General features: G+C 43.0%; 1 protein-coding gene across 9 annotated transcripts in view; it reads left to right on the top strand.

Moving 5' to 3' along the window:
• The window catches only part of LOC129855083 (calcium-dependent secretion activator 2-like), a 240,038-nt gene that overhangs the window by 41,984 nt on the left and 182,751 nt on the right, over positions 1 to 15,303 (top strand). For 8 of the 9 annotated variants that reach the window (XM_055922398.1, XM_055922396.1, XM_055922395.1 and 5 more), the window contains exon 2: positions 10,888 to 11,001. In XM_055922398.1, coding sequence (XP_055778373.1) covers positions 10,888 to 11,001 — 114 coding nt within the window. Of the gene's footprint in view, positions 1 to 2,325; positions 2,440 to 10,887; positions 11,002 to 15,303 lie in introns of those variants that run through there. The other variant, XM_055922399.1, reaches the window with a different exon arrangement.

Here is a 15,303-nt window from a genome sequence, read left to right as displayed (position 1 = left end):
CCTCTTGCCATGCAGAAATGCACATTGCGTTCGGCATGAACTGGAACGGTGCCCAGAGATTCACAGTGGCTCAGAAATAAATGTCCCAAAATTGCACTAAACGGATATAAATTGCTATAAAACGCTTTAAATTAACTACCTTATGATGTTTTTAACTCCTATAACGAGTAAAAATATGACCGGAGAAATATAACTGGCTACACTAATGCTTGGAAAAACAGTAGGTCGGTATCCTCCGCGCGCATGACGCACCTAGAAAAGAGTTCCTACCTACAGGATTTTTTCATTTATAGTGGCTGTGATTGGGCAATCGATACCATTCAAAGCGTCATCACGTAAAGGCATCCAGGGGAAGACGTAAGCAGTGTCCGTATACTCATAGGAATAACAGTGGCCTTAAAACTGACTCCAGAACAGGGGCCAAAATGTGTGAAATCTGACTCCATGTCAGGGAAATTTCTGTAGAATGAGTTCTGTTCCACTTAGAGACAAAATTTCAACGGCTATAGAAACTATAGACTGTTTTCTATCCAATAATAATAATAATATGCATATTGTACGATCAAGAAGTTTGTAGGAAGCCGTTTCAAAAATTACACGATTTCCATAAATAGTGACAACAGCACCCCCTAGCCTTAACAGGTTAAACAAGTTTCCCCAGCCAATGTGTTTACATGCGCAATGGAAGAAAGTCTTCTCTGACACGGAGTTCCATAACCAAAGTGTTCACACTAAAATGTAACCCATTGCAGCATTGCTTGGGTGTGTGTTAGACTGTGTTAGTATATCACTGTCTTCCACTAGGATAGAGGGAAACTGTCACCTCTGGTCCTTGCAATTTCCATAAATAGCTGTGTGTGCGCACTTAGTCATGGTTGCATCTGCTCTCACCCGAGGGTGTGTCTCAGATCACAATAGAACAGTCACCCTTGCTGCTCCTCTTAAATTATTTCAATAGCTCTGACAGATGCAGAGCAGGCAACACACAATTACTCAATTAGTCCTGACTGTGGTGGAGCAGGTCCACCCACCATGCCCTGCTGTGCTCTGGGAGACTAATGAAGAGGAAGTGGAGAGAGGAAACAGAAGAAGGGAGGGCAGAGTGCACACCGGCATTTGGCAAACACTAAACGACCTGAATACTTTTTCATACTACAGATGGGCGAGTGTGTGTGTGTGTGTGTTGACACAGACTGAAGGTAGAGCAGAGTAGAGATTGTTTTCCCAGGGAGGTAGCGTTTTCCTGCCTTTCTGTCTGCTTTTTCTGACACAAGCAGGTTTGTCCCAGAACAGTTCCTTACTGCATATCAACAACGCTTAGTCCTCCTCCTTTACATAAACCTATCTATATCTAGTACCATATCTATACAGTGCATTTGGAAAGTATTAAAACCTCTTCTTTTTCCACATTTTGTTATATTACAGACTTTTTCTAAAATGGATTACATAATTTTTCCCCCTCATCATTTTACACACAATACCCCATAATGACAAAGCAAAAAGAACTGAACTATAACATTTACATAAGTATTCAGACCTTTTACTCAGTACTTTGTTGAAGCAACTTTGGCAGCGATTTACAGCCTAGAGTCTTCTTGGGTATGACGCTACAAGCTTAGATGGCCACCACCATGCTTCACTTAAGGGATGGTGCCAGGTTTCCTCCAAACGTGACGCTTGGCATTCAGGACAAAGAGTTCAATCTTGGTTTAATCAAACGAGAATCTAGTTTCTCGTCGTCTGAGGTGCCTTTTGGAAAACTCCAAGTGGGCTGTCGTGCCTTTTTTCTGAGGAGTGGCTTCCGTCTGGGCACTCTAACATAACATAAAGGCCTGATTGGTGGTGTGCTGCGGAGATGGTTGTCCTTTTGGAAGGTTCTCCCACCTTATATAGACAAGTGTGCGCCTTTCCAAATCATGTCCAATAAATTGAATTTACCACAGGTGGACTCCAATCAATCAAGTTGTAGAGGCGTCTTTAAGGATGATAAAAGGAAACGGGATGCACCTGAGCTTAATTTCAAAGGGTCTGAATACTTATGTAAATAAGGTAATTCTGTTTTTGTTTGTTAATACATTTGAAACATTTATTTTTGCTTTGTCATATGGTGTTGTGTGTAGATTGAGGTGGGGAAAATAAACAATTTAATACATTTTAGAATACGGCTATAATATAACAGAATGTGGAATAAGTCAAGAAGTATGAAAGCTTTTCAAATGCACTGTACATATCTTCCGCTGTCCCCTCTTGATAGAATGTAGGTATAGTGATGGAGCAGGAGAGGGAGGGATTGAGTGATGGTGAAATGGAGAGGCGCGAGAGACATGAGGGCAGAGGTAAAGGCTACTGGTTTGTAGGGGATTTGCAGAATGGAGAATTTGAGAGAAATGGAAAAACAGCTTCATTGCACTAGACAAGTGTCAGAGCGGGTGAGCTAAGGTACGTAGGATCTTAATTTGTGCCAGTTTGATACAGCATGAAAACAATCCTGCAGGAAAATTCTCAGCAACAAATGAAGATCCTACATCTGTAAGAGGTAGGGGGAGATGGTGGAGGAGGAGGGGAGAGATGGTAGAGAGGAGGGGGGAGATGGGGTGTGTAAAGGGTGAGAAAAATAGATGGATATGTGAAAACATATCTATACATTGATTTGTACACTGAAATGTACAACAGACCGAGATGGAGCGAGGCTGTAGCTAGGTTTCCATTCAATTGGCGACAGATCTTCATGCAAATATTCTAAAATCTGCATAAAGAAAATGTGCATTTTCCCACCAGAGGTTTGTTTCCACCAAACAGACTTGTTGCGGATGTGTTTCCATTACATTTGTTACTCTACCGATAATTTTGTCACAACTGTTGCGTTAAATAGCAAATGTGCCTACTCCAAATGTGTTCTAGCCAACAATAGCTCGCAGATACAGTGCGGGTAGCTAGTCTACATGATGAGATTATTATGGATATTTTTATTTGGCAACGTCAGTCAAGCATCGATCATCATTCCACCGGAATAAGACCCTCAATATTTACTGGAAGGGAGCATGAAGCTCATCACCGTACACTTTCACCACCCTGTGAATTCCTTCAGAACTTAATTCATCTATAGCCTAATAAACCGCATGGTTTTAGTAGTGGGAGGACTACACACCATATCATCGCGTGACTCCAAGTTTACTCTGATATGATGGTTATTATATCAATATGTCGCATAACTGTGTTTTCACAGCCATTTCTCACATAATTAATTTCATGTCAAACGAACAAATGATCTGTTTGCCTTTAATAAAATTATACCGACACGTCCTGTTTCCATCACAGCTGTCTTGTTGTTGGTTTTTATATGGTGTGACTTTACTCATAACTGGATGGAAACGCGGTTAGTGAGAGAAGGGAAAGAGGGATGGCACTGAGCCCTCTTCCTTGTGGAGACCGCTTGTGGCATCCTCTGATGATATCACGCGTGAGCGCACTATTGCCTCTCCTAATGGCTCTCAGAAGGAGCGTGCAGCGGTAGATGACACTACTCTACAGCCTACGTCACGCTGTTTATGGAAAGAAGCATCAAACCCAGACTACCAGCAGTGGTGTTATATATGTCTGAATCTGGCAACTGGGGCTTGGAGACCGGGAACTCTGCTAATAGTGTTTATATGTGTGCCCAAGGTAACACGGTGAAAGGTTGTCATATCTGTTTCTGAAACATTTGCCTGGGTATCCAAACTCCATGCTCTGGCCCAAAGCTACCACTCCCACGGATGTTGATTTCTTCTCGCACTGACTCTGGAGCTGAATACCTCCCTGACAATTTCTAGAATGGAAATCCGTTTTAGAACGTATCATTGGTCCCAGAAACCGATGGGTTGGGCCAGAGCCAGAACTCACGTGGGTAAAGCAGCGTTTTGAAAATGGCTTTGATACTGATTGGTTAGAGATGATCCAATCGCTAATTTACTTTTTATTTTATTTTGATGTCACCACAAATGACTTCAAATATTGCGGTCTCATATTGACATACTTTTGTGAAAATATCGTGTACGTGGACACCCCTTCAAATGAATGGATTTGGCTATTTCAGTCACACCCATTGCTGACAGGTGTATAAAACCGAGCACACAGCCGTGCAATCTCCGTACACAAACATTGGCAGTAGAATGGCCTTCCTGAAGAGCTCAGTGACTTTCAACGTGGAACCGTCATAGGATGCCCCTTTCCAACAAGTCAGTTTGTGAAATTTCTGCCCTGCTAGAGCTGCCCCGGTCAACTGTAAGTGCTGTTATTGTGAAGTGGAAACGTCCAGGAGCAACAACGGCTCAGCTGCGAAGTGGTAGGCAACACGCTCACAGAACGGGACTGCTGCGTTTCAGCACTCGGTTTTCAACACTCGCTATCAAGTTCCAAACTTCCTCTGGAAGCAACGTCAGCCCAAGAACTGTTCGTTGGGAGCTTCATGAAATGGGTTTCAATGACCGAGCAGCCACACTCAAGCCTAAGATTATCATGCACAATGCCAAGTGTCGGCTGGAGTGGTGTAAAGCTCGCCGCCATTGGATTCTGAGCAGTGGAAATGCATTCTCTGGAGTGATTAATCACACTTCACCATCTGGCAGTCCGACGGGCAAATTTGGGTTTGGCGGATGCCGGGAGAAAGCTACCTGCCCGAATGCATAGTGCCATGTTTGGTGGAGAAGGAATAATGATCTGGGGCTGTTTTTCATTGTTCGGGCTAGGCCCCTTAGTTCCAGTGGAATGACATTGTAGATGTTTCTGTGCTTACAACTTTGTGGAAACAGTTTCAGGAAGGCCCTTTTCTGTTTCAGCATGACAATGCCCCCGTGCACAAAGCGAGGTCCATGCATAAATTATTTGTTGCGATCGGTGTGGAAGAACTTGACTGGCCTGCATAGAGCCCTGACCTCAACCTCCTCGAGCACCTTTGGGATGAATTGGAATGCTGACTGCGAGCCAGGCTTAATCGCCCAACACTAATGCTCTTGTGGCTTAAATGGAAGCAAGTCCCTGCAGAAATGTTTTAACATCTAGTGGAAAGCCTTCCCAGAAGAGTGAAGGCTGTTATATCAGCAAAGGGGGGCCCAACTCCATATTAATGCCCATGATTTTGGAATGAGATGTTCAAGCAGGTGTCCACATACTTTTGGTCATGTAGTGTATGTAGCGAATGATAGAGCAGCGGAATAATTACGTTTGAGTGGTCAGGCAACTGAAACATGGCTCTGGCAGGTATTTGGGGAGTTTCTCCTATTATTCTCCTCAGATGCTCTCAAGCTCTGTCAGGTTGGATGGGGAGCGTCGCTGCACAGCTATTTTCTGGTCTGTCCAGAGATGTTAGATCGGGTTCAAGTCCAGGCTCTGGTTGGGCCGCTCAAGGACATTTAGAGACTTGTCCAGAAGCCACTCCTGCGTTGTCTTGGCTGTGTGCTTGGAGTCGTTGTCCTGTTGGAAGGTGAACCTTTGCCCCAGTCTGAGGTCCTGAGTGCTCTGGAGCATGTTTTCATCAAGGATCTCTCTGTACTTTGCTCTGTTGCATATACCCTGACTCTGCTTGCACTGACCACAAGAGAAGTGACACAATTTTCCTAGTTAATATTGCCTGCTAACATGAATTTCTTTTGACTAAATATGCAGGTTAAAAAAAATATACTTCTCTGTATTGATTTTAAGAAAGGCATTGATGTTTATGGTTAGGTACATTTGTGCAACGATTGTGCTTTTTTGGCCAATGCGTTTTTGTTAAATCATCACCCGTTTGGCGAAGTTGAAGTAGACTGAGATTCGATGATAAATTAACAGGCACCGGATTGATTATATGCAACACAGGACAAGCTAGTTAACCTAGTAATAACATCAATCGTGTAGTTAACTAGCGATTATGTGAAGATTGATCGTTTTTTATAAGAGAAGTTTAATGCTAGCTAGCAACTTACCTTGGCTCCTTGCAGCCACAAGGTCCTTTTGACGCTGCACTCGTGTAACAGGTGGTCAGCCTGCCACACAGTTTCCTCATGGATTGCGACGTAATCGGCCATAATCAGCGTCCAAAAAGGCTGATTAGCGATTGGACAGACATTTTTCACAGCACAGGTAGCATGCACAAAACCAACCTAACTAACCAAGAACCAACCAAACTAACCAAGAAACAACTTCATCAGATGACAGTCTTATAACGTGTTATTCAATAAATCTATGTTTTGTTAAAAAAAATTGCATATTTGAGCTATAAATCAGTTTTACATTGCAGCTACCATCACAGCTACCGTCAGAAATAGCACCGAAGCAGCCAGAGTAATTACAGACACCAATGTCAAATACCTAAATACTCATCATAAAACATTTCTGAAAAATACATGGTGTACAGCAAATGAAAGAAAGGCATCTTGTGATTTCAGCCAATATTTCAGATTTCTTTAGTGTTTTACAGCGAAAACACAATATAGCGTTATATTAGCTTACCACAATAGCCAGAAACACAAGCCATTCCCCAGCAGCAAAAGTTAGCGATCGTAACAAACCAGCAAAATATATATAATTTTTGACTAACCTTGATAAGCTTCATCAGATGACAGTCCTATAACATCAGGTTATACATACACTTATGTTTTGTTCGAAAATGTGCATATTTAGAGCTGAAATCAGTGGTTATACATTGTCCTAACGTAGCATCTTTTTCCCACAACGTCCGGATATTTTTCTGACACTCACATATTCTGACCAAATAACATAACATAACATAACTAAAAAATACATGTTGTATAGGAAATGATAGATAGTTCTTAATGACACTAGTTCTTAATGCAATCGCTGCGTTAGAATTCTAAAAATAACTTCATTACGATATGCAGTTTACGTTATGGCGAGAGCGTGCCCAAAACCTGGCCGCAAACTACTAGTACACATGTACGACAGATATATGAAATAACATCATAAAATGGGTCCTACTTTTGATGATCTTTCATCAGAATGTTGTACAAGGGGTCCTTTGTCCAGAACAATCGTTGTTTGGATTTAGAATGTCCTCTTCTCCAGTCAATTAGCACGGAAAGCTAGCAAAGTGGCGCGAAGCTCTCCTTCCTGAACATACGCAGACAAAGCAACACGCCTAACGTCCCGAAAAAATTTCAATAATCTAATAAACCTATATTGAAAAAACACACTTTACGATGCTATTGTCACATGTATCAAATAAAATCAAAGCCAGAGATATTAGTCGTCTATAACGACAGCCTTTCAGAAGTCAATACCAGGTCCCTTCGCGCGCCCTCCAGAAAACAGGAAACTGGTGACACGTGCTTTTATTCGACCCTAGATCAAGTTATACACTCCATTTCTTCTCTCACTGCCTGTCGACATCTAGTGGAAGACGTATGAAGTGCATGTATACTGATATATATCAAGGACATTTATAGGCAGGCCCTAGAACAGAGCATAGATTTCAGATTTTCCAGGAAGTTTGCTGCAAAATGAGTTCTGTTTTACTCACAGATATTATTCAAACGGTTTTAGAAACTAGAGAGTGTTTTCTATCCAATAGTAATAATAATATGCATATTGTACGAGCAAGAATTGAGTACGAGGCCGTTTGAAATGGGCACCTTTTATCCAGGCTACTCAATACTGCCCCTGCAGCCCAAACAGGTTAAACCTTCTCCTAGTCATCTAATCTGCAACCCTGTATATCTACCATCAGTGTGTAATGCATTGAGTGTGTTCATACAGTCTTCAACTATCTCCCCATAATAAATAATAAGCCTTGCCATGAGCGTTCCTAACGGATCATGGCTCCTTAACTGTGAAGAGACCTTTTGAAAGTTATTGATGCCTGTTGAGTTTCAGCTCAATTTATGTCTGTACTTATCTGTCTGAGGCTCTGTCCAGGTTTAGACGTCTGTGGCGTGATATGATGTATCTGTTCCGTCAGACCCTTATTTCCCAGCGGAGAGAGGCTGTTTGGTAGAAATACCACTAAAGTCAATGTCAGCACACCTTGCTCCAGGGCTTGGTCACCCTGTGTTAGACTCAAGTTGCATTGCTTCAAACTTTTCTAGAGTACTTTTCCAAACATGCTCGCTCGCTCTCACACACACCAGCTAGTATGTTCAGCACGGATGGACCACTGGGCAACGCGCGCGCGCACACACACACACACACAGTTGAAGTCGGAAGCTTACATACGGTTAGGTTGGAGTCATTAAAACTCATTTTTCAACCACTCCGCAAATGTCTTGTTAACAAACTATAGTTTTGGCAAGTCAGTTAGGACATCTATTTTGTGTATGACACAAGTCATTTTTCCAACAATTGTTAGCAGACAGATTATTTCACTTATAATTCACTGTATCACAATTCCAGTGGGTCAGAAGTTTACATACACTAAGTTGACTGTGCCTTTAAACAGCTTGGAAAATTTCTGAAAATGATGTCATGGCTTTAGAAGCTTCTAATAGGCTAATTGACATAATTTGAGTCAATTGTAGGTGTACCTGTAGATGTGTTTCAAGGCCGACCTTCAAACTCAGTGCCTCTTTGCTTGCCATCATGGGAATATCAAAAGAAATCAGCCAAGACCTCAGAATAAAAATTGTAGACCTCCAAGTCTGGTTCATCCTTTGGAGCAATTTCCAAACGCCTGAAGGTACCACGTTCATCTGTACAAACAATAGTACGCAAGTATAAACACCATGGGACCACAGTCGTCATACCAGTCGTCATACCGCTCAGACGCGTTCTGTCTCCTAGAGATGAATGTACTTTGGTGCGAGAAGTGCAAATCAATCTCAGAACAACAGCAATGGACCTTGTGAAGATGCTGGAGGAAACGGGTACAAAAGTATCTATATCCACAGTAAAACAAGTCTTATATCGACATAACCTGAAAGGCCGCTCAGCAAGGAAGAAGCCACTGCTCCAAACCTCCATAAAAAGCCAGACTATGGTTTGCAACTGCACATGGTGACAAAGATCGTACTTTTTGGAGAAATGCCCTCTGGTCTGATGAAACAAAAACAGAACTGTTTGGCCATAATGACAATCGTTATGTTTAGGGGGAAAAGGGGAAGGCTTGCAAGCTGAAGAACATCATCCCAACCGTGAAGCACACGGGTGGCAGCATCATGTTCTGGGGTTCTTTGCTGCAGGAGGGACTGGTGCACTTCACAAAATAGATGGCATTATGAGGAAGGAATATTATGTGGATATATTGACGCAACATCTCAAGACATCAGTCAGGAAGTTAAAGCTTGGTTGCAAATGTGTCTTCCAAATTGACAATGACCCCAAGCATACTTCCAAAGTTGTGTCAAAATGGCTCAAGGACAACACAGTCAAAGTATTGGAGTGGCCATCACAAAGCCCTGACCTCAATCCTATAGAAAATGTTTGGGCAGAACTGAAAAAGCATGTACGAGCAAGGAGGCCTACAAACCTGACTCAGTTACACCACCTCTGTCAGGAGGAATGGGCCAAAAGTCACCCAACTTATTGTGGGAAGCTTGTGGAAGGCGACCCAAAATGTCGCGATTTAAAGGCAATGCTACCAAATACTAATTGAGTGTATGTAAACTTCTGACCCACTGGGAATGTGATGAAAGAAATTAAAGCTGAAATTAATCATTCTCTCTTCTATTATTCTGACGTTTCACATTCTTAAAATAAAGTGGTGATCCTAAGACAGGGAATTTCTGCTAGGATTAAATGTCAGGAATTGTGAAACTGAGTTTAAATGTATTTGGCTAAGGTGTATGTAAACTTCCGACTTCAACTGTATGTGTATGCTCAAGAGAGCGCACACCTGACACACACACACACACACACACACACACACACACACACACACACACACACACACACACACACACACACACACAGAGAGAGGTATGAGGCCAGTCATGTTATTTTTTGTTGATTTTACTATTACTCTGCTTGCTCACACAGTTTTCCTTTTTTTGAAGCAGTGCTGTCATTTCAGCTGACCAAACTTTTGGCAGAGCATTCCTTCTGAAAATGAAGAAATTATGAAAAAAATAAAAGTATTTATCCGGAGATAAGACTAGGCGCTAAACAGTTTTAAACACAATGAATAACAACAGGTACATCAGCATTCCCTCAGCTCACTAGTAGCCACACAGTTGAAATGCTAAACACTTGTTTAAGTTGCGGAAAACCCATCTCGGAATAATGCTCCCCACACAGGGGCTGGAGGAGGGAGATAAGTGGCTGTCCACATTGTGTCAGGAGAAACAGCAATATGAATTTGATTATGTTTTTGTTGCTTGCAGTGCTACTGTCAGTGGGAGAAAAAATTGTTTCATTTTCCAAATACAGACTGCCTCGTCCCTCATACATAAGCAATGGCAGAGCGAGCGAGAGAAAGCTTTTGGGGTTTTTCTTGCTTATTAAAACTGAACATGTTGGCAAAAAGCTTTTCTTTCAGACAATAGTAATCATTAGAGAATCTCTGAACAAGAGTGATATGGACTGATGGTGTTTTTGAAATTGTTGCCTCAGTTTTATGGCTTCTTTGCTGGCTATGGTTTGTTTCTGGGAAATAGTTTATTCTACTGATTACCGTGTTATAGTGAAGTAGGCATCATTCCATCAGCACTCTGTTAAATTGGTTGTCTAGCAACACAATTCTGCAGAAAAGAGAGAAAAGATGTCTGAAACCAATCATTTCATTCCATTCAAACGCATTCCAAGCACTTAGTCTTTTGTCACCGAGTACTTCTTGGCTTGAACAGAACAAAGTCAAGGACAACAATGACAACAAATCTTTTGTTTATGTAAAAATTAGATAAAAAGATGATTAAATAATTTTATTCTTGTCTTATTTTGTTTTAATATTGTTTTAATATTGTTTCTCTCTTCCGCTCTCAGCTTAATAAGCAGCAGCTGCAGGCGGTGAAGGATCACTTCCTGGCCTTCCTGAACGGGGAGACACATATCGTGGCGGACGAGGCCTTCTGCAATGCTGTGCGAAGCTACTACGAGGTAAGACCTCACCCTCGCCTCTAAAAAAACACATTCAGTATAAAACACTCGGTATATGAACCTTAACATATAACTTTGTCAGTGCTGAAGTCCTTGAGGGCCACAGTCCTGCCAGTTTTTTATTTTCTCCATCGCACATAATTGATGAATTTACTGATTGGCCACTGATTGACACCACCATACGCTGTCACTGTGGGCCCGGAGGACAGAGTTGGGCACTGCATTGCCATTGTATGTAAATGTTGATGTGGGCTCACTGGCTAGCTTCCATTGTGGCATGCTCTACTTACCACCGGGAGCTCAGTGGGGGTTGCAGTTCTCCAGTGCCACACTTGTCTGCCATGCAGTTGTTTATTTCAGCTGTACTGTCTAGAATCTGTTCTTTAGAAGAAGGGCCTTAACTCTTGTGCTCTTCAATTTCGCCTGACTGGCGCCTCCAACTTGGCAGAGAAAACTACAGGTGCCAGTGGTATAATCTCGTAAACAAGGCTTTTTCTGTCCCACTTAATCTCCGTTATGTGGTTACCCTCCCTCCTCCAGTCTGTCTGGAGATGGATAGGGTCATTTCACTCTTACGGGACATATTGTAATTAACGTTATTGCGAGTGTCTGGTGAAAAATATTTGAAATCGATCAACTGATGCTAACAGCTTATGCGTGGGGGGGATTCTGAAGAGGAGTGCGCTCTCAAACACATCCACTCCCTCTTTCTCAATACGTCTATCACTTTCCTCATTGCAGCACACTTTTGTTTAGTCTTCCACTTTCTCTCCATCCCTCTTAGCACCCACATTTTATTTATTTTTGGTCCGTTCCTCCCTCTTTCTTTGCCTCTTGTTTGCTATCAGTCCATCTTTCGTTGATATATTTTATTTTACTTTTTCCCTCTCGCTTTCTCCCTGCCTGTCCCTCGTTTGTGGTCTCCATCTTTGCCCCTTCCTCTCCTCATCCCTCTTTCCCTGTCTGTCTCATCTGCTGCAATTAAAGAGGCTGAGAAGCCTGCTTGGCTGATACGATCTCCATCTCATAACATATGATGGGCACAACTCGCTTCAGAGGAAGAGAAGGCTACATTTACTGATTGACACCACCATACGCTGTCACTGTGGGCCCGGAGGATAGGGTTGGGCTCTGCATTGCCTCATCAATCTCTTTCCTTGTCTCAGTCTCTCCTTCTCTTCCTTTTGAAGCGAGTTGTGACTATCATACGTTATGAGATGGAGATCTTATCAGTTAAGCGGGCTTCTCAGCCTCTTTAATTGCAGTAGATGGGAGAGGAACCCATTGAAGTCTATGCCTGTCTTTGCATGGCTCACTATGTGAAGAGTGTCAGGGCAAGACATGATCAAAGACGACCTGTTATTACTATTCAGTGGACATCGTCTTGAAGTGTAAGAAGCTCATCAACTTTTTGAATTCTCAATTCTCCAATGTATCCTTAGAAGGCAGCTGCTAGAGTGCGGAAGGCCACAGGCCGTATGTCCAACTGGAGGAGGTGGAATTCTGACTTATTACTGTGCTTACACATTTACCCATGATGCTCAGGACTATGTTTTAGTGGATTTGCAGACTCTTAAAAGGTTCAAAAGTATTTGCCCTTGTCACGCCGAGTACATGGTGTGTGTGCTTGATCATGTTCGTGTAGTCGTTGTTTTTCCTATGGATATGTAGGGGCATTGTGTAGTTGGGAGTCAGCAGCAGCAGCACCACCACCGCTAGAGCAGACCCAGGCACATATAATCTGTTCTAATGTGATCACTGCGTGTCAGGTAAGTCATTAGGCGTGATCAATACAGTAGCTTTGTCAATACACTGCAATGCCCTGTTAGCATCCGACAGTACACTATTGATTGCTTACTGCCCTCTGGTAGTCTCCATACCCGCTAGTGCGTATACAGTGCATTCGGAAAGTATTCAGACCCCTTCCTGTTTTAAATATGTTTTACATTACAGCCTTATTCTAAAAAAATATGTATTTTTATTTTTTATCAATCTACACACAATGCCCCATAATGACAATGCAAAACATGTTTATTTCTAGTCTGATGAAACCAAGATTGAACTCTCTGGCCTGAATGCCAAGCGTCACATCTGGAGGAAACCTGGCACCATCCCTACGGTGAAGCATGGCGGTGGCAGCATCATGCTGTAGGGATGTTTTTCAGGGAATGGGAGGCTAGTCATGAGCAAAGTACAGCGAGATCCTTGATGAAAACCTGCTCCAGAGTGCTCAGGACCTCAGATTGGGGTGAAGGTTCATATTCGATTGAACATCTCTGGAGAAACCTAAAAATAGTTGTGCAGGGATGCTCCCTATCCAACCTGACAGCGCATGAGAGGATCTGCAGAGAAGAACGGGAGAAACTCCTCAAATACAGGTGTACCAAGCTTGTAGCGTCAAACCCAAGAAGACTCCAGGCTGTAATCGCTGCCAAAGGTGTTTCAAGAAAGTACTGAGTAAAGCAGGGGTGGGCAATTCCAGTCCGAGGGCCTGATTGGTGTCACAGTTTTGCCCCAGCTAACACATCTGACTCCAATAATCACCTAATCATGATATTCAGTATAGAATGCAATTTGATTAATCAGCTGTGTTTGCTAGGGATGGAGAAGAAGTGTGACACCAATCATGCCCTCGGAGTAAAGGGTCTGAATACTTAAGTAGATGTGATATGAAACTTTGCAGAAATGTATACAGAACTGTTTTTGCTTTGTCATTATGGGGTATTGTGTATAGATGAGGGAAACAATTTCATACTTTACAGCCTTATTCTAAAATGTAATACAATTTGGAAGAATGAGGGGTCTGAATACTTTCCGAACACTGAATTTTCTGCTCTACCTCAGGCTTAACATTTACACTATGACCATGTCTGTCAAAAGTTGGTATTCGTATTACTGTAGTGATGGGGCGGTGAGTCGGAAGCAGGTGAAACGTTTTATTAAAACAACAAAACCAAGAACGCAACACTAACAAGGCAGTACGCCGATACACAAGAACAAGATAGAACTGCCAAAGGGGGAGGAGTTGCAATCTACTGCAGAGATAGCCTGCAAAGTTCTGTCAAACTTTCCAGGTCTATGCCCAAACAGTTCGAACTTCTAATTTTAAAAATTAATCTCTCCAGAAATAAGTCTCTCACTGTTGCCACCTGCTACCGACCCCCCTCAGCTCCCAGCTGTGCCCTGGACACCATCTGTGAATTGATCGCTCCCCATCTAGCTTCAGAGTTTGTTCTGTTAGGTGACCTAAACTGGGATATGCTTAACACCCCGGCAGTCCTACAATCTAAGCTAGATGCCCTCAATCTCACACAAATCATCAAGGAACCCACCAGGTACAACCCTAAATCCGTTAACATGGGCACCCTAATAGACATTATCCTGACCAACTTGCCCTCCAAATACACCTCTGCTGTCTTCAATCAAGATCTCAGCGATCACTGCCTCATTGCCTGTATCCGCTACGGGTCCGTGGTCAAACGACCACCCCTCATCACTGTCAAACGCTCCCTAAAACACTTCTGCGAGCAGGCCTTTCTAATCGACCTGTCCCGGGTACCCTGGAAGGATATTGACCTCATCCCGTCAGTTGAGGATGCCTGGTCATTCTTTAAAAGTTACTTCCTCACCATATTAGACAAGCATGCTCCGTTCAAAACATGCAGAACTAAGAACAGATATAGCCCTTGGTTCACTCCAGACCTGACTGCCCTCGACCAGCACAAAGACATCCTGTGGCGAACTGCAATAGCATCGAAGAGCCCCCGCGATATGCAACTGTTCAGAGAAGTCAGGAACCAATACACGCAGTCAGTCAGGAAAGCAAAGGCCAGCTTTTTCAAGCAGAAATTTGCATCCTGTAGCTCTAACTCCAAAAAGTTCTGGGATACTGTAAAGTCCATGGAGAACAAGAGCACCTCCTCCCAGCTGCAGACTGCACTGAGGCTAGGTAACACGGTCACCACCGATAAATCCGTGATAATCGAAAACTTCAACAAGCATTTCTCAACGGCTGGCCATGCCTTCCTCCTGGCGACTCCAACCTTGGCAAACAGCCCCGCCCCCCGCGCTGCTACTCGCCCAAGCCTCCCCAGCTTCTCCTTTACCCAAATCCAGATAGCAGATGTTCTGAAAGAGCTGGAAAACCTGGACCCATACAAATCAGCTGGGCTTGACAATCTGGACCCCCTATTTCTGAAACTGTCCACCGCCATTGTCACACCCCCTATTATCAGCCTGTTCAACCTCTCCTTCGTATCATCTGAGATCCCCAAGGATTGGAAAGCTGCCGTGGTCATCCCC

The sequence above is a fragment of the Salvelinus fontinalis genome, chromosome 5, assembly GCF_029448725.1.
Source record: "Salvelinus fontinalis isolate EN_2023a chromosome 5, ASM2944872v1, whole genome shotgun sequence".
NCBI lineage: Eukaryota > Metazoa > Chordata > Actinopteri > Salmoniformes > Salmonidae > Salvelinus > Salvelinus fontinalis.
Note: the sequence above shows the minus strand (reverse complement) of the source record. Positions and strands in the feature narration are given on the sequence as shown.